Source organism: Artemia sp. Qi Xiang Cuo, chromosome 11 (genome assembly GCF_049724085.1).
Source record: "Artemia sp. Qi Xiang Cuo chromosome 11, ASM4972408v1, whole genome shotgun sequence".
NCBI classification, from domain to species: Eukaryota; Metazoa; Arthropoda; class Branchiopoda; order Anostraca; family Artemiidae; genus Artemia; species Artemia sp. Qi Xiang Cuo.
The window spans coordinates 17158142-17177923 of record NC_142804.1 but is presented as its reverse complement, the minus strand read 5'-3'; the positions used below and the strand labels follow the sequence as shown (position 1 = coordinate 17177923).

The 19782-nt window shown below is 31.6% G+C and overlaps 1 protein-coding gene across 2 annotated transcripts in view; it reads left to right on the top strand.

Annotated features, from left to right (window-relative positions):
• Positions 1-19386, top strand: part of LOC148946709 (glutathione synthetase-like) — an 86531-nt gene extending 67145 nt beyond the window's left edge. The window contains exons 10-14 of one of the 2 annotated variants that reach the window (XM_089096344.1): positions 3199-3280; positions 3320-3418; positions 7145-7249; positions 9374-9546; positions 15537-19386. In XM_089096344.1, the coding sequence (XP_088952470.1) occupies positions 3199-3280; positions 3320-3418; positions 7145-7249; positions 9374-9546; positions 15537-15687 (610 nt within the window). In that variant the 3' untranslated portion in view covers positions 15688-19386. Of the gene's footprint in view, positions 1-3198; positions 3419-7144; positions 7250-9373; positions 9547-15536 lie in introns of both variants that reach the window. The other variant, XM_089096343.1, reaches the window with a different exon arrangement.
• Positions 19387-19782: the final 396 nt, after the last annotated feature.

Below are 19782 nucleotides of genomic sequence, written 5' to 3'. Positions count from 1 at the left end.
ACTATTGAGTTATCTCCCAGATCCGCTAAAAAGCGCTAAGATAAACATTTTGTTTAAAAAAGTTTAAAGTTTTTAGCGTATTTTTAGTGTTTAACGTAGTGTTAAAATGTTCAACACGACAAAATTTGGTTATATTTTTCAAATTCGTTGTCAAAATTTTCTGGCGGATTTTGTATTTTAAGCTTAAATTTGTTCTTTGGTGATGGATGAAAAATCTTTCGAAGTTTTACTTTCCCATACCTACCTTCTCAAAATCTCATCTACTATTGAGTTATCTCCCAGATCCGCTAAAAAGTGCTAAGATAAACATTTTGTTTAAAAAAGTTTAACGTTTTTAGCGTATCTTTAGTGTTTAACGTAGTGTTAAAATGTTCAACACGACAAAATTTGGTTATATTTTTAGAATTCGTTGTTAAAATTATCTGGCGGATTTTGTATTTTAAGCTTAAATTTGTTCTTTGGTGATGGATGAAAAATCTTTCGAAGTTTTACTTTCCCACACCTACCTACTCAAAATGTCATCTACTATTGAGTTATCTCCCAGATCCGCTAAAAAGCGCTAAGATAAACATTTTGTTTAAAAAAGTTTAAAGTTTTTAGCGTATTTTTAGTGTTTAACGTAGTGTTAAAATGTTCAACACGACAAAATTTGGTTATATTTTTCAAATTTGTTGTTAAAATTTTCTGGCGGATTTTGTATTTTAAGCTTAAATTTGTTCTTTGGTGATGGATGAAAAATCTTTCGAAGTTTTACTTTCCCACACCTACCTACTCAAAATGTCATCTACTATTGAGTTATCTCCCAGATCCGCTGAAAAGCGCTAAGATAAACATTTTGTTTTAAAAAGTTTAACGTTTTTAGCGTATTTTTAGTGTTTAACGTAGTGTTAAAATGTTCAACACGACAAAATTTGGTTATATTTTTCAAATTCGTTGTTAAAATTTTCTGGCGGATTTTGTATTTTAAGCTTAAATTTGTTCTTTGGTGATGGATGAAAAATCTTTCGAAGTTTTACTTTCCCACACCTACCTACTCAAAATGTCATCTACTATTGAGTTATCTCCCAGATCCGCTAAAAAGCGCTAAGATAAACATTTTGTTTAAAAAGTTTAAAGTTTTTAGCGTATTTTTAGTGTTTAACGTAGTGTTAAAATGTTCAACACGACAAAATTTGGTTATATTTTTCAAATTCGTTGTTAAAATTTTCTGGTGGATTTTGTATTTTAAGCTTAAATTTGTTCTTTGGTGATGGATGAAAAATCTTTCGAAGTTTTACTTTCCCATACCTACCTACTCAAAATCTCATCTACTATTGAGTTATCTCCCAGATCCGCTAAAAAGTGCTAAGATAAACATTTTGTTTAAAAAAGTTTAACGTTTTTAGCGTATTTTTAGTGTTTAACGTAGTGTTAAAATGTTCAACACGACAAAATTTGGTTATATTTTTCAAATTCGTTGTTAAAATTTTCTGGCGGATTTTGTATTTTAAGCTTAAATTTGTTCTTTGGTGATGGATGAAAAATCTTTCGAAGTTTTACTTTCCCACACCTACCTACTCAAAATGTCATCTACTATTGAGTTATCTCCCAGATCCGCTAAAAAGCGCTAAGATAAACATTTTGTTTAAAAAAGTTTAACGTTTTTAGCGTATTTTTAGTGTTTAACGTAGTGTTAAAATGTTCAACACGACAAAATTTGGTTATAGTTTTCAAATTCGTTGTTAAAATTTTCTGGCGGATTTTGTATTTTAAGCTTAAATTTGTTCTTTGGTGATGGATGAAAAATCTTTCGAAGTTTTACTTTCCCACACCTACCTACTCAAAATGTCATCTACTATTGAGTTATCTCCCAGATCCGCTAAAAAGCGCTAAGATAAAAATTTTGTTTGAAAAAGTTTAACGTTTTTAGCGTATCTTTAGTGTTTAACGTAGTGTTAAAATGTTCAACACGACAAAATTTGGTTATATTTTTAGAATTCGTTGTTAAAATTATCTGGCGGATTTTGTATTTTAAGCTTAAATTTGTTCTTTGGTGATGGATGAAAAATCTTTCGAAGTTTTACTTTCCCACACCTACCTACTCAAAATGTCATCTACTAGAGTTATCTCCCAGATCCGCTAAAAAGCGCTAAGATAAACATTTTGTTTAAAAAAGTTTAACGTTTTTAGCGTATTTTTAGTGTTTAACGTAGTGTTAAAATGTTCAACACGACAAAATTTGGTTATATTTTTCTAATTCGTTGTTAAAATTTTCTGGCGGATTTTGTATTTTAAGCTTAAATTTGTTCTTTGGTGATGGATGAAAAATCTTTCGAAGTTTTACTTTCCCATACCTACCTACTCAAAACGTCATCTACTATTGAGCTACCTCCCAGATCTGATAAAAAGCGCTAAATTAAACATTTTGTTTAATAATATTTAGCGTTTATAGCGTTTTTTTAAGTGTTTAAAGTAGCGTTAAAATGTTCAACACTGCAAAATTTGGTTCTATTTTTTTTTATTCAATGTTAAAAATTCTTGGAGGATCGTATACTTTAGTTTTTGAGCCTAACAAATTTGATTTTGTTCCTAGGTGAAAATCTTTTTAAGTGCCATTTTTCTATTGCCACGTTTTCAAAACAGCGTTCTCGGGTACAGCGGTAAGTTCAATTCATTGCTTTTAAATAGGGAGAGATGGTATTTATTGTTTAATTCATTCCTTTATTCCATTCCAAGTACAAGTTTCATGGTGGTTCACTGGGTGTGTCGAAATAGTTTAACCGGGTCGCTGAAAAACAAACCCATTCTAAAATTCATGCAGACTTGCGTATTTTATGAAAATATATTTTAATTTTTTACCATTTGTGTTTTGATAGATTTCTAAGTTCATTTTCACGACAGTAATTTCTCTGTTTTGCTGCATCGGTTATGTGCTCTTTTTTCGTTAAGAAGGAAACGAAGCTATGTGAAATCAGGGCGACTTACCACGCCCTCAATAAAAGTGTTTTGACTTTAAATAAACAATTTAAATATGATTTTTGCTTACTGATATGAAGGGTGGCTTTCAGAAACTGGCTGGTTTTAACCCTTCTTATTGATGATAATTTTTTAAAAGTAACTATATTTAAGAGAAAAATAATGTGGTATCTTTTCATACAGCATTAACTGATCTTTGTCCCCTTTCTCATTTATACTGGTTTAATCAAGTTTTTCTTTTAGCATACGTTGCCATCTAGCTGGCTCCAAAAAAATTCAACAAATATTAAGCAAAGAGGGTATGATTGATGCATTTTTACAATCCTCTGCTGAAGATTTTTACAATCTTTGGATTTTTACAATCCAAACTGAAGATAAGGAGTCGAACGAGCAATCTAAAAAACGAAAAAGTGATATCCTTGCACTATGTGATACCTTCACTGGGCTCTACTCTTTGGATTTGGTGAGTTTGTTTCTTTCATTTTCCAAAAATAAAGTTATTTTGGTCCTTTCATTATTTCATTTTTGGCTTCTTAAATAAATTGAAAGCAGGAAATGAAAAGTTCCGTTTGGTAAGTAGTATTGAAATTAGGACCTATGGAGGGGGAGGGGTTTAAATTTTTATTTCACCCCTGTGATACAAATAACAAGCTACAACCTATTGTTCAAAAAGTGCCACGTTTACCTCTTACGCTTCGTATATATACAAAATTACAAATAATGTAAAGTTCAAAATGTGTAAATTAGGTTATGGAATATTGTTTTTCAAATTTTGTTTGCCTATTTCTTTCTTGGACTAGCAAAAACTTTCGAAAACAGGGTGCTTCAGTAATTAATATTTGTAAGTATCTAAGAAATTTTTTCTACTTCTAATACGTTGTCTAGCTCTTGCTTTTAAGAATTGTTTATTTGTGTATATAGGCTAAATATAATTTGATATAAGACGGCTGTTTGGGTTTAACTGGCTAACGAGTATAGGAAATATAAGACAAGTTCCCCTAAGAGCATGGGAAGCAGTAAATGGGTGTAAACTCTGGGAGAGGGGATGTGGTCAGGGGTCCCAACCTCCAATAGTTTTGCCGTCTCCCCCTTCCTAGATTTTGAAAATAACTTTTTTGGTATTTTCATTGAAAAACACCTTTTTAGTATATTTATTGAAAAAACCTGAAGAAACAACAAAATTGCCCACTTTCTCTTGATTTTGAAAAATATGCTTTCCCTCCCCCACTCCTCTACATATTCGTGAAAAAGTGCCTCTGGTCTGGTAAGAAAGGGAACTCGAGCTAAAATCTGAATTTAAGCGTGTGTCTTTGTTTAGAAACTTTAGATAGTTGTATTTTCATACTAACCACGGCCAATAAAGGCCATGTGTTAATCATATCATATGTTATTATATGTTTTATGTGTTCCACTGTTTTGTTAAATTTGGCACTTTGTTCAGTCGCCTCATTTTATCCCCTAATTTCTAATTTTTAAAATAAATGAAAGATCCTTTCATTACCCTTTATCATTTATATTAGATTTAGATTGTTTCTATTTTTGTTGTCATTGTTTTCGCAGAATGCCCCACTGAATTAGCTTTTGAAGGGCTGCTGATTACTTTGTTGTATTTTGATTTGTAATAAACTATTAAACTACTTTTACCGTTATAAACTATTACCGTCTTAGCCAAGTGGATTGGTGCGCTGGATTTAGGATCCTTTGTCCGAGAGGACGAGGGTTCGAATCCTAATTTACTCAATCATTTGGTTTGGGACGGGGGTCAGTGGCGTGACTCTGTAATCTTAGCCAGAGTTGACCCAGCTTAAAATGAGTACCTGGTGAAATCTGGGGAATGTAAACGGGAAGCGCGTGGGAAAGCACAGGATAGTTGGCCCCCAACCCCCCATTGCACTTCCAGGGCCAAAAAACGGAGATCAGCACCACCGATAGGGACTGTAAAGTCGAATGCCGTATTCTTTGCCTTTTTATCTTTATTAAACTACTATAGCTAACACTACCTCTACACAGAATAAATTTGCTGCGGTACGTGATATTCGTCAATTGCGACAATGAGCAATGTTAGATTGCCGTTGTATGCACAGAGAATATCTACGTCAAGTTTTTGCAGCCACGACTAGTGTCTCAACTAACTTATCTTTGACAAATTTATTATTTTTTTTATCATTATTTAGAATACTGATTGTTGCTTTTAAAGGAAAGCTGTGAGACTTGTTCTGGTATGCATTTTGGGAAGGGCGTCAAACCTCAAGAGGTTCTTTGTATAAAACCAACAATTACACAGTTATATAGAACATAACTGTGTAACAGTTATATATTTTCCCTGTTTTTTTTTGGGGGGGGGGGTGGTTCTTACAAGTCTTATCGGGTTTGTGCCACTGCTTTGAAATCTAATACGATTCAGCAGTGGAAGTCAGATTTGTATAGTATTTTTTATGTTACCTTGTTTTTTAGAGATGGGGCTTTGTGTTAATCAAATGTACTCTTAAACACCTCCATGATGTTTCAGCACCCACTAGTGGTGACTAAAAAAAGCGGGAGAATAAAAAAAGAGACACGTCACTGCATCTCCCGTGAAAAAGTAATTTCCCTTGTTGCTCAGGATGGCGGACTGTAATTCTCCTAAATGGGGTGTTCACCTATGGTGATTCCATTGTTGCAGTTTACTTTTTGATCCGCTACCATTTTATGGTTTCAGGTTATTTTTCGAAATTCCTGCAAATCTTTCTTCCTACATTGACAGTTGTTTTTTTTTTTTTTTTTTTTTTTTTTTTTTTTGCGTTTTTTTAAACTTTTGCTCACTTTAGGCCAGAGTTAGTTTTTGACTAGGTTGGCCAGGGGTGCAAATATGGTACAGTATCGAAATGATGTTCTATATTTTCAGCTAGAAGGTTTAATTTTAAGATTACTGAACTCTCGATCCTGAAAATTTTGTCTAATAACCCTTTCCTCTGAAAATTTTTGCTATGGTTTTTAGTGACTTTTATTGACTTTTTAATACATTTTGACTTTTTAATTAAATTCAATAATATTTCGCAAATTTTTATTACTCTGTTTTGGTCAAATGATCCGTAGGCTTGAATTTTGAAGACTATTTTTTCTTGACAGATATTTGTAACTCTGTCACCCTACTAATTTTGCGAGCCACCTGTGGCATGGGTGTCATCGATCTGCCATCATTGACTTAGACTTTAAATGAATTTGTAAAGTATTCGCAGTACGGTGATAAATATTGTATTTAGAAATATAAGCCCCTATTTATTATTACGGCGTAATTAATAAATTATTTAATATGTTTGTAGTAAATGTTTTATAGTAATTTTGCATTTTGAGTAGTTGATAGCATAAGTAAGAAACATTAATACTTCTATTCAGTATTTAAAATAACTATGATAGTATTATAGTATTTATAACACTAATTATTGTATATAGAATAGCTATAATTAGTATATAGAAAATTTTAAGGTACACAGTAATAAAACTAAAGTACATAATGATATAATATTTAAAATGGAATATCTCTACTAATGTAGTTTCAACATTTTTGAGTCGAAATTATCTAAATTTCTTATTTAAAACGTACTTTTGGTGCACTTAAAACTTACACAACGTACCTTTGCGTCCTTTAGACGTATATAACGGCCAATGTATCGTTCTCACTATTCGACATATTGAACAGTGTTCTCTCTGTCGAAGACGTTCTCAGTTGTTCGACACAAGTAAGAAGTGTCTTGCTTTTTCTTACTGTTTTCGTAAACAAGATATCCAGATGTTACAAATAGTTACTATAAACTAACTTTTCATTCCAGCTGGAAATAATAGCTGGAAAGACAGAAAAGTAACTTTGAATTTACATTTTTAATAACTTTTACTGAAGATAGCTAATGGACATATTTAGTGAAGTGAACATATGGTAAATGTTATCAGAGTCAAAGAGAGGTGGATGCAATCGAAACTTATGAAGAATATAAGCCCCTAGTTGCTTAACGTTAGCCCTTAGTTACTCTTATGAGCCCTTAGATACTTTATAACCGTTCTCGATGAATGCCAACTTTAAGTAACGGCTGTAATTAATGTGAAACTACTACGGCTTACAGCCTGGAATGCACCCTTTATCTTTGGTTAAAATCAGGCAGATATTAAATTACTGACTATGTTTTGACTATATATTACTTATTATATTTTGCAGGATGAGGAAGGAGATCGAAATGCGGCCATGGGAATAGCAAACCCACTGTTATTTGTTTTAAAACCCCAAAGAGAAGGTGGAGGTAACAACATCTATGGAGAGGACGTAAGCATTTCAAATATCTGCTTTTAAATAGAGGGCGCTGATTTCCTGAGATTCATATAGGCTAAAAATGAACAGCAACTATGGGCTAAAATGAACAGCAGCCTAGGACACCCAAAACAAGAATTCCAGGCTAAAAAATTTTCATGCGGGTTTATTTTGATTCTCAATGCTTAAATTAATTTGGATTCTTTACATTAAAGATATTCATTGAAAGATAAAATTAGTATATTTGATGAATGTATAGTATGATTTCTTCATTGATCAGAAGGAGTCAATTAGGTGACTGGAGAGAGCTAGATGTCCCTTCCCTACGTTACATCATTTTTTGTTGGAGGTGTCCCCCAAACAAGAGAATACCTTTATTTTCTGTTATCATTGAAAATGTTTTTTTGAGTATTTTCATTGAAGAAATTGAAATATTAACAACATTTGCCCCCTAGATTTAAGGAAACACGTTTGCCCCCCTCCCCTACAGCTTTCTGAATTGAAACTGCCCTTGGTGTCAACTTCTAAAACTCTACTTGTGTTTACATCTTCCTCTGAAGCTGCTTTGCATAATTTGACGTATTATATACCAAATTGTGTTTCAAAAGTGTCGATATTCTATTGACAAAATTGTTAAGTGTGTTGGCCAAAAAAAAATCAGTAGCTTTCACTCAAAGGTTACTAAACATAATTTTAGTATCCTATTTAGTATATGTGGAGTGATAAAAATATGGGATAAGGGATTAGGTTTAGATAATAAGGCTACAGAGATAATACAAAATATTTTATAAGATCAAGAGGTATAGAGGTTAGAAGTATGAGATCAAAGAGGTTTGACAGTATGAGGAAGCCTTTGTGATCAACTGTGTCTCTGTGTGCTGGTAAAGGAGACATGGGTAAAGCTAAAATTTCTAACATGAGTTTAAGAAAAGAAAATTAAGTTATATTGTTAAATCAAGGGTGAATAGGTTACCACCTGGGACAAAAAGAAATATTTAGGGAAGATGCGGTCGCAGAATAGTCCTTACTTTTGCCCTATGTGTGGACCTATCTACGAACAAGTGGATTGTATGATGTGTGGGTGTGAAGAATTGAGTAAGTTGTGAAAGGAAGTATATGAAGAGTGAAGGTTTGATAAAAGTTGGCTTCTGTCTGGAGAGATGGCCTGGCCTCTTAGTCTAGTAAACTGTTTTTAAAGTGCTGTAAGGTTAGAACAATTTCCCAGAGCGGCGGTGGAGTATAAAAATGGATTTCTGTAATTATGTAATGCTTTTGGTATATGTAGCATGAATCACTTAAAATGGAATTTTATTTTGTATTCCCACGTCCCTAGGTCTTTTAAAGCAATGAAAACTATTATTATTGCTATTAAATAAAACCATGTTTGAAAAATGTTGAAGTTTTATTGACAAAAAGTGTCAATTGTGTCGAGAAAAAGTGTTTCAGTGCCCCTTGCTCAGGAAGTTTAAATTGTTTCTTTGCCTTAACTTTGTCGTTTCTCCTGGCTATTTTTATGTTTATTGGCAACCATTTATTATCTCGTAACAGTTTCCCATCGTTTTCTCGTTGCAATAAATGGCAAAAAATCTTGGATTTTTGATCTACTTATATCTTCTAAGGCGGCTTTTCTGGTACATGGGGCTTTCGTGAGGCTCCGCCACTGAGCGGAGCCTCACGTCGTGGTAATAAAATACTGGGGGCAATAGTAATAACGGGAGTGGGGTGCCTCGGGGAGTCCTAGAGTGGGGGTAAATCGAATTAAATAGAAACAGAAGAAAAGGACATTTATCTGGTAACCAAGGCCAAAAAGCCTTAACAAAGGCCCTAACTGTTTTGACGGTTTTCAGGATTTTTGACAGTTTTACCACCGCTGGCCCCGCTCCTTATAAAAGGGGGCCCCACATTTGGAAACCCCATCCGTACATTCAACGGCTTTTTTGTGTTTAACGACTTCGCGAATCGCAAAATCATTCATGTGATTGTAATTCGTAACATATTGACTCTGTTACTGAGGGGCCCCGGTAGGCGCGGGGACCGCTGCGGTCGCATTACTTGCCACCTCCAAAGGCCGGCACTGCTCATCTTTTTAGTCTAATTTTTTCTTTATTCATTCTAATTTTTATATTTTTCCTTCCCAAGGTTGCAAAAGAATTGACGAAGCTTGGTCGTACAAAGGAAAGAGAGTCTTTCATCTTAATGAAGCTTATCAAACCTCCCATAATAGATAACTACATAAATCGCCCAGGGCATGGTGACCAAATTCGTCTCGAACCAACTATTTGTGAACTAGGAATTTTTGGTGCTTATGTTGGGTGAGTTTTGTTTACCCTATGATGTAATTACCTGCTAGTGTTTTGGATTTACCTATCCAAACTAACATAAATATTACCTCTGGGCCAATTCAGCCTATCAAGTTATTTATTTATAAGGTTTTTATGTGTCTTTTTTCCGTTTATTTTTAAGTTTTACTCAAAAACTTGAATTTTGCCCATATGAGCTTGCGATTCCTCCCGAGTTAAGCACCTCAATTTGTCTTTTATTTTAATTTATAAGTAAATATTTTCGCTTAATATTTGTTATTGCATTTTTATTATTTGCGTAATTTCTTCAACATTTCTTGGGGTAGCCCTTATCTTATTTTTCTATAGTTTTAAATCTGCTATTTAAATAGTAAAACCACACGACAACAGAAAGTTTACTTGTAAAAATCGTTGTGACTTGATTAAAAAAAAATTTGTTTTCTCAATGTCTTTAAAATTACATACAAAAGAAACAATCAGGTTTTGAGTTCTCTTATTGGCTTTAAAATTAGGTACAAAAGAACCAATCACGTTTTGAGTTCTTTATACTGGCTTTAAAATTATATACAAAAGAACCAATCAGGTTTTTAGTTTTTGTACTGGATTTAAAATTGCATACAAAAGAGCCAATCAGGTGTTTGAGTTCTTTTACTGGCTTTAAAATTAGGTTAAAAAACAACCAATCTCGTTTTGAGTTCTTTGTACTGGATTTAAAATTTCATACAAAACAGGTTTTGAGTTCTTTTATTGGCTTTAAAATTAGGTACAAGAAAAACAATCACGTTTTGAGTTATTTGTACTGGCTTTAAAATTACGTACAAAACAAACAATCACGTTTTTTTTTTTTTTACTGGATTTAAAATATCATACAAAAGAACCAATCCCGTTTTGAGTTCTTTGTCCTGGCTTTAAAATTACATACAAAACAACCAATCAGGTTTTGAGTTCTTTTATTGGCTTTAAAATTAGGTACAAGAAAAACAATCATGTTTTGAGTTCTTTATACTGGCTTTAAAATTATATACAAAAGAACCAATCAGGTTTTTAGTTTTTGTACTGGATTTAAAATTGCATACAAAAGAGCCAATCAGGTGTTTGAGTTCTTTTACTGGCTTTAAAATTAGGTAAAAAACAACCAATCTCGTTTTGAGTTCTTTGTACTGGATTTAAAATTTCATACAAAACAGGTTTTGAGTTCTTTTTTTGGCTTTAAAATTAGGTACAAGAAAAACAATCACGTTTTGAGTTATTTGTACTGGCTTTAAAATTACGTACAAAAGAAACAATCACGTTTTTAGTTGTTTTTTTTTTACTGGATTTAAAATATCATACAAAAGAACCAATCCCGTTTTGAGTTCTTTGTCCTGGCTTTAAAATTACATACAAAACAACCAATCAGGTTTTGAGTTCTTTTATTTGTTTTAATATTAGGTACAAGAAAAACAATCACGTTTTGAGTTATTTGTACTGGCTTTAAAATTACGTACAAAAGAAACAATCACGTTTTTTGTTTTTTTTTACTGGATTTAAAATATCATACAAAAGAACCAATCCCGTTTTGAGTTCTTTGTCCTGGCTTTAAAATTTCATACAAAACAACCAATCAGGTTTTGAGTTCTTTTATTGGTTTTAATATTAGGTACAAGAAAAACAATCACGTTTTGAGTTATTTGTACTGGCTTTAAAATTACGTACAAAAGAAACAATCACGTTTTTAGTTGTTTTTTTTTTTAATGGATTTAAAATATCATACAAAAGAACCAATCCCGTTTTGATTTTTTTGTCCTGGCTTTAAAATTACATACAAAACAACCAATCAGGTTTTGAGTTCTTTTATTGGCTTTAAAATTAGGTACAAGAAAAACAATCATGTTTTGGGTTCTTTGTACTGGCTTTAAAATTACGTACAAAAGAAACAATCACGTTTTTAGTTTTTTTTTTTTTTTAATGAATTTAAAATATCATACAAAAGAACCAATCCCGTTTTGAGTTCTTTGTCCTGGCTTTAAAATTACATACAAAACAACCAATCAGGTTTTGAGTTCTTTTATTGGCTTTAATATTAGGTACAAGAAAAACAATCACGTTTTGAGTTCTTTGTACTGGCTTTAAAATTACGTACAAAAGAAACAATCACGTTTTTAGTTGTTTTTTTTTTTAATGGATTTAAAATATCATACAAAAGAACCAATCCCGTTTTGAGTTCTTTGTCCTGGCTTTAAAATTACATACAAAACAACCAATCAGGTTTTGAGTTCTTTTATTGGCTTTAAAATTAGGTACAAGAAAAACAATCACGTTTTTAGTTGTTTTTTTTTTTTTTTTTACTGGATTTAAAATATCATACAAAAGAACCAATACCGTTTTGAGTTATTTGTCCTGGCTTTAAAATTACATACAAAACAACCAATCAGGTTTTGAGTTCTTTTATTGTCTTTAAAATTATGTACAAGAAAAACAATCACTTTTTGTGTTATTTGTACTGGCTTTAAAATTACGTACAAAAGAAAAAATCTCGTTTTTAGTTGTTTTTTTTTTTACTGGATTTAAAATATCATAAAAAAGGACCAATCCCGTTTTGAGTTCTTTGTCCTGGCTTTAAAATTACATACAAAACAACCAATCAGGTTTTGAGTTCTTTTTTTGGTTTTAAAATTAGGTACAAGAAAAACAATCACGTTTTTAGTTGTTTTTTTTTTTTTTTTTACTGGATTTAAAATATCATACAAAAGAACCAATCCCGTTTTGAGTTCTTTGTCCTGGCTTTAAAATTACATACAAAACAACCAATCAGGTTTTGAGTTCTTTTATTGGCTTTAAAATTAGGTACAAGAAAAACAATCATGTTTTGAGTTCTTTATACTGGCTTTAAAATTATATACAAAAGAGCCAATCAGGTGTTTGAGTTCTTTTACTGGCTTTAAAATTAGGTAAAAAACAACCAATCTCGTTTTGAGTTCTTTGTACTGGATTTAAAATTTCATACAAAACAGGTTTTGAGTTCTTTTTTTGGCTTTAAAATTAGGTACAAGAAAAACAATCACGTTTTTAAGTTCTTTGTACTGGCTTTAAAATTACGTACAGAAGAAACAATCACGTTTTTAGTTTTTTTTTTTTTTACTGGATTTAAAATATCATACAAAAGAACCAATCCCGTTTTGAGTTCTTTGTCCTGGCTTTAAAATTACATACAAAACAACCAATCAGGTTTTTAGTTTTTTTACTGAATTCAAAATATCATACAAAAGAACCAATCACGTTTTAAGTTCTTTGTACTGGCTTTAAAACTACATACAAACGAACGAATCAGGTTTTTAGTTCTTCTTACTGGATTTAAAGTTTCATACAAAAGAACCAATCAGGTTTTGATTTCTTTTACTGGCTTTAAAATTAGGTACAAAAGAACCAGCCACGTTTTGAGTTCTTTTTACTGGATTTAAAATTTCATACAAAAGAACCAATCAGGTTTTGAGTTCTTTTACTGACTTTAGAATTAGGTACAAAAGAACCAATCACGTTTTGAGTTCTTTGTACTGGCTTTAAAATTACGTACAAAAGAAACAATCACGTTTTTAGTTTTTTTTTTTCTGTATTTAAAATATCATACAAAAGAACCAATCACGTTTTGAGTTCTTTGTCCTGGCTTTAAAATTTCATAAAAAGGAACCAATCAGGTTTTGAGTTCTTTTACTGGCTTTAAAGTTAGGTACAAAAGAACCAATCACGTTTTGAGTTCTTTTTACTGGCTTTAAAATTACGTACAAAACAACCAATCACGTTTTAAGTTCTTTGTACTGGCTGTAAAACTACATACAAAAGAACCAATAGGTTTTTAGTTCTTTTTACTAAATTTAAAATTTCATACAAAAGAACCAATCAGGAGGTCTTGAGTTCTTTTACTGGCTTTAAAATTACGTACAAAAGAACCAATCAGGTTTTTAGTTCTTTGTATTGGCTTTAAAATTACATACAAAAGAACCAACAGGTTTTTAGTTCTTTTTACTGGATTTAAAATTTCATACAAAAGAACCAATCACGTTTTGAGTTCTTTGTACTGACTTTAAAATTACGTACAAAAGAACCAATCATTCAAATCAATAACATTAAATTACGAAATAATTATTAATATATAAGCATTTTAAACTTCCGTGACGTTTTGCAAAAAGGGCTTAAATCCACTTTTTCTATTTTACTGAAGAGTAAAATGAAAATGAAAACGCACAATGAAAAAAAAAAAAATCTTTCTCACAGATAAAAATTTAAGAAACTTGAAACTTTAAAGACTGATTCTTAGTTAACTTTTCGATCGGAATTCACTGGAAATGTCCAAACTGCTGAATTGTTTGCTACCTAGAAGATAAGGACTTATGCTCTTTTTTACGCCGTTTTGGAACAATCTATAACTCGGTCAGAATTAAAGATAAGCCCATTTTGAATAAACCAGTCGATAGACCAGTTCAAATTCTTTCGAATCTTGTGCTTAACTCATTTTTGGGAAAAAGTGGGCTTAGGCGGTTTTTGCAAAACGCCACGGACTTAAGACTGCTTACAAAATTATTTAGTATTTTTCTTTGTTAAGCTCCTTATTATTCTGTACGATGAGGGATTTTAGGAGAGTGTCACATGTACTACTATCAGTTTCTCTCTTTTTTGTATCCCTGTTTTTTTTTTTTTTAATAATGGTAGTATTTACATCAAATGCTGATCATGAGCAAGAAAAAAGAAAACAAAATGCTTTTTCTTCTCCTCTTTCATATCTTTTTATCCTCTTTGTCATGAAATATATGTTGAAGTTTTTGGCTCTTAAAAGGGACACTAGAACTTCTGATTTCTAATTGAATGAGCCCTCTTCAAAGTTGTGTAATTACAAAAAAATAGTTATTATATTTTAGATCATTATATTATGAAATATATTATATATTATGTTATAAATATATATTTTAAATAATTTCTTAGACCACAGTGCCTTCCCATTTACAGAGTTTAATAAATGAAAATATAGAGAAAAAAACGGGTATAACATGATAGAAATATAACATAACAGAAAAAAACAACAAACTAAATACTAAAGATCCAAATATTTCGACTCCACGTCCTTGAGCCTTTATCAACAGAAAAAAGAGTAATGCTGAATTAAACATATGAAGAAAAAAAAAAAAAAAAGAAAACACATATTAATAATTTCCAAGTAATTTCTAATTTCCACGAGATAAAATCTGTTTGTCATTTCTGTCTTGCTTATTCAGGCTATTTGCAGTGATTGCAGTGATATTTGGAAATTATTAGGATGTGAGTTTTATTTCTTTTTTCTTGTTTTCTTTTTCTTTATATGTTGTGTATAATTTAGCTTTGCTCATTTTGTTCCCCTGTTGGTAAAGGCTCCTGGACGTGAAGTCGAAACATTCGGATCTTTATTATTTAAAGTCTATGGTTTTTTCTGTTATGTTCAGCTGCTTTGTTTAAATATTATACCCGTTTTTCTCTCTGTATTTTCATTTATTAAATTCTGTAATATATATTATTAATATATATTTATAAAATCTATTATAAATATTTTTTACAAAATATTAAAAAAAAATTAATATCATAAATATTAAAAAATATTTATATAAATATTTAATGTATAAATATATATATAAGTTAATGTAAATGTATATATATATATATATATATATATATATATGTGTATATATATATATGTATATATATATATATATATATATATATATATATATATATATATATATATATATATATATATATATATATATATATATATATGTATATATATATATATATATATATATATATATATATATATATATATATATATATATATATATATATTTATATAATAGATTTTTCTATAAAATATTTTTAAAAGTTCTGTAAAATGTATTATAAAAGTATATATATATATATATATATATATATATATATATATATATATATATATATATATATATACAATATATTATAAAAAATAATTAATGTCGTTTTAGGTCATTAAAATCCGGGAAACTGTGCTCGAGCAGCCAGGCAGGCCATATGTTGAGAGTGAAGGGCCATGGTGTAAATGAAGGTGGAGTGGCCTCTGGTCTTGGGGCCCTAGACTCGCCTCTCTTAGTTGAACAGTTAACCAGTATTTCATAAACCAAGTGAATAGCCTTGCGTGAAGTATCAGGTGTACGAACGGTTTTTAATTTTAAATCGTGGAATTGCCTTCTACATTTGTGATTTGTGTCATTTAATTGTTTGTTTATTCGTCCTTTTGTTTTAGCTCCTGGGCTCTGTAAGTCAGGTTGCTTTCTCCTGTCGAAACGTCGCAAAAAAGTTGGCTTGCCCCCCCCCCCCCAACTTTCTTGGAATTCAGTAAAAATTTTGCCTTCGGCGAAAATTTTGGCAGAACTTTTGCAAATTCGGCCGAAATTTAGCAAAATCCTTGATTTCTACAGAAAATTTGGCATAAGTCAGGTAGCAATTCGGTAAAATTTTGCAAAATCGGCCAAAATTTAGCAAAATTCTTGATTTCTGCAGAAAATTCGGCATAAATCAGGTAGTAATTCGTTAAAATTTACGAAGATCGCCCCCCCCCCCAGTAAAATGAGCCCCAGGACGCCCCTGATGGGGAGGGGGGGGGGGTGAATTCTCTTTTTGGGAAAAATCATCAATCAATAGATTCCCAACAATAAGACAGTTCAGTATAGTCTCCTCCGTAAGGCTCTGGTCAGGAAAAAAAACGGGGGAGAAACTAAAACAAAACGTTTGTAAGATTCTCAAATTTAACAAACTCAGCACAAGAAAAAAAAATCAAGCTCACCATCTTCGTATTCAAAATTGAAAAGACATTGAATTGATTTTAAAGCACGGAAAGTTGGAGGATTGAGATCAGTTTTGATCAGTTGAGATCAGTCCTGAGCTTTTATTCTTTTATCTCTTATAGCCTGCCCATGGGTCATAAGGTTCCCCTTTTTACGATTATTCTCTGAATAACGGTGCATGTTCTCTGAATAAAGCTATAAAAATCTTAGAAAATAGTTTCTAATAGGAATAGAGCACATTTATTAACACATGCACCGTTTCCTTCAACTGAATAAACGCCTACACGTATCTTTAGTATAACTAGCGGAATCGTGTAACAGATTTTCATCACTGGTTCGATGTCTGTTTGAAAACAAAAACATGTATCTTCCATCATCTTTCTCTAGGAAAAAAGTTCAGTTTTTTTCTATTGTGGATGGAAACTGCTGTCAATGTGTACAAGCAACTTTAAATTTGATCTTTCATTTTTATCACGCTAACCCCCGCTGTCAACTACTAGTTGGTGTTTACTTATTTCGATACATTCTACAAAGTGTATTTTTATAATTTTTATGGTCCTTTTTAAATAATATAAGTGTGCCGAAAAAAAATCGCCTTGGATGAGAGTCGAACCCTAAGTAATCTAAGTTGAACCCTAAGCTTTTTTAAAAGTACTAAAAAAAATATTAGCGTAAAGAGCAAGGTGTTGAGGAGGGGGCGATCCCCTCATATACGTAATAATATGTTGGAAGGGCTAGTAGCTAGAGGCCTAGTTAGAAGGAGGTCGTGGGTTGTCTGTTATGCAGACAATATTATAAGACAGACAATATTATAATAACAGACAATATGTCTGTTATTGTCAAATTTCTATTGTCTGTTATGCAGGTTGTAAGCCTAATTTTATATGTTTGTGCATTGTGCTCGGTTGTGCTTGCCAGCCATATATTGCTGAGTTTCAGTATTTATTTATGTGTGGATTTTTCTCTTTGTTGCTTAAAATTTTCTAATTATGGAATTTATTTTAGATCCATTTGTAGCAATCTAAAAGTTTTAAATAAATGGGGGAGCAAAAGTGGATATATTGGAAATCTGGGTAAGCCAGGTGTAGATAATGAGCTGATAGATGGCAGCTTTTTTTTTGCCATCTTTTATCTTATTGCATTCCACTTGTTTATTGCTAAAACTCTACTATATCAAACCTTTTAAGATTATGCATTGATTGATTGGTGAGCGGAGGGGGGCGAATTATGTATAGCATAAATCCTCTTTTTCTTTCTATTGTGAATTTTTTGTCTAAATTACATTTTTGAATTTTTGTTCCTTTTTTTATTATTTTGAAATTCCTTAAAAGCTGAAAGTTGTTTATGGGAGCACAAACTATGAAGCAAATTTATAGAAATATGCAATCTTTTGAAATTGTATTACTGTATTATTTCCCCATTTCTAGAAACCAGAAAGTGAATATTTTGTTGAATTGGAATGTTTTTCGTGGGGAAGGTTTTCAAGAAACGTAGTAAACGCTTTTCGTTTGAATACGAAACACGTTATAGTTTCGTATAATGATGTCAAGCCGAAAACATAGTTAAATTGTCTCTGAATTTTTTATGTGTCAGAGAACCATATTGTGAATTCTTTTAAGAGCATTTTACTCTAGACCAAAGAGTATGGGTAACTTATAGGCAGGAACTAGCGCTACAGTTGACAAAAAAAACTATCAACGCCTTCTAGCGTTTAGCGACACTTACCGTTTTTTCCAGTGTAATAACAAGAATAATTAGTTAATTTAGTGTAATTGGTAAAATTAGGGTAGTAATAAGTGTCTGATCTAAGTTCCTGACCAAAAACTGATTGTATGGCTTGAAAAAGAATGCTAAGTTTCGCCAAGCCCTAGACGGCGATGATAGTTTTTCGGCACTACGCCAGCTCCTGCTTTTATAAGTTACCTATACTCTTTGCTATCTACCTTGTTAAATTCCACTCAAGAAAAAGTCGTCTAATTTTCTTTTGTCGTTTTCGGGTGTTTCCTTTTTAGACAATGTCCTTGTGAGCGTACAAAGTCAACGGTCATAAAAAATTTGAACCTGAAATCCAAAAAAGCATTTAGCTTTTAGTGACAAGAATCCAAAAAAGCATTTAGCTTTTAGCGAAAATCTTTCAGGGGATGTGGCTTTTAAAATTCAGTTAAGATTTATGTTCGCAACTTGTACAATTCATATTTGTAGGCTTTCACTATTCGTTGGTACGATAGATTCGTATAAATTTAAGAATAAATTACAAGAAATTAAACTGTACCCAGACCAAGAAGGTGGTAGGGGTCCTATATACACCTCAGAACGGGACACAAAAGCTGCAATAAAGGCACCACTTTTGTCCTATATCTAAGAGTGTCCCTAGTGTTTGTTGATTCTTGACTGACAGCTTTTTGACTTAAGCAACCTTTTGATTGATGTTTAGAGCGAAAGTCTAATTTATAACATTAAAATGACGTTTTCATGTTTAAATATCTGTAATTTACTTGTAGTTGTTCGAATATGAATATATGGAGTAGATTTATCAGTTTGTATTCTTCTTCTTTTTTAATGGCATGACTTTCTAAATTCTTGTCTCATGTCAATTCATTGGGACAACACCCTGAGAAGCGCAGTGGAATCTATATTGCTAGAACAACATTTTAGCTTTGTAATTAATATGTCTTTGTCAAGTAAGCATTCTTGTATTATTTTTGTCATTTATTATTACGTAATTATACCATATGTCATCATTATGTCATTTATTACTTTGGCTTTCTGAAATCAGTATTACTGGAGCTTTGGCTTTCTAATTAATATGTCTTTGTCAAGAAAACATTCGTGTATTATTTTTGTCATTTATTATTACGTCATTATACCGTATGTCATTATTATGTCATTTATTACTTTGGCTTTCTGAAATCAATATTTCTGGAGCTTTGGCTTTCTAATTAATATGTCTTTGTCAAGAAAACATTCTTGTATTATTTTGTCATTTATTACTTTGTTATTTATTGTTATGTTATTATATAATATGCCATTATTATGTCTTTATTGCGTTGTTTAGTAAGCCTCCTTCTATTATTTAAAAGAATAGTTTTAAAGAGGAAAGGAACTGTTCCAATGATTGGCTCCATTAGACTAATTTGTCAAGGTTAAGTGAAAATTTAGATTGAGTTCAAGAGCGCATTTGAAATTTTTGTTAGGGGGGGGGTACAAAAAACTTTACAAAACCCACCAAAAATTTGTTTGTGTGCATGCTTGTTACTTTTTTAAAAGTCTAATAAAAATTCTAGGGGCGGGGGGGGGGGGGGGTTCAAACCTGGTACCCCTCCCCCCCCTCCTGGATACGAACTTGGTTGAACTATGATTGCTTCTCAATCTTGTTGGAATTCTTTTATTTATTTCGTTTTCTGACGTTATGACCTTCTGCAGTTAT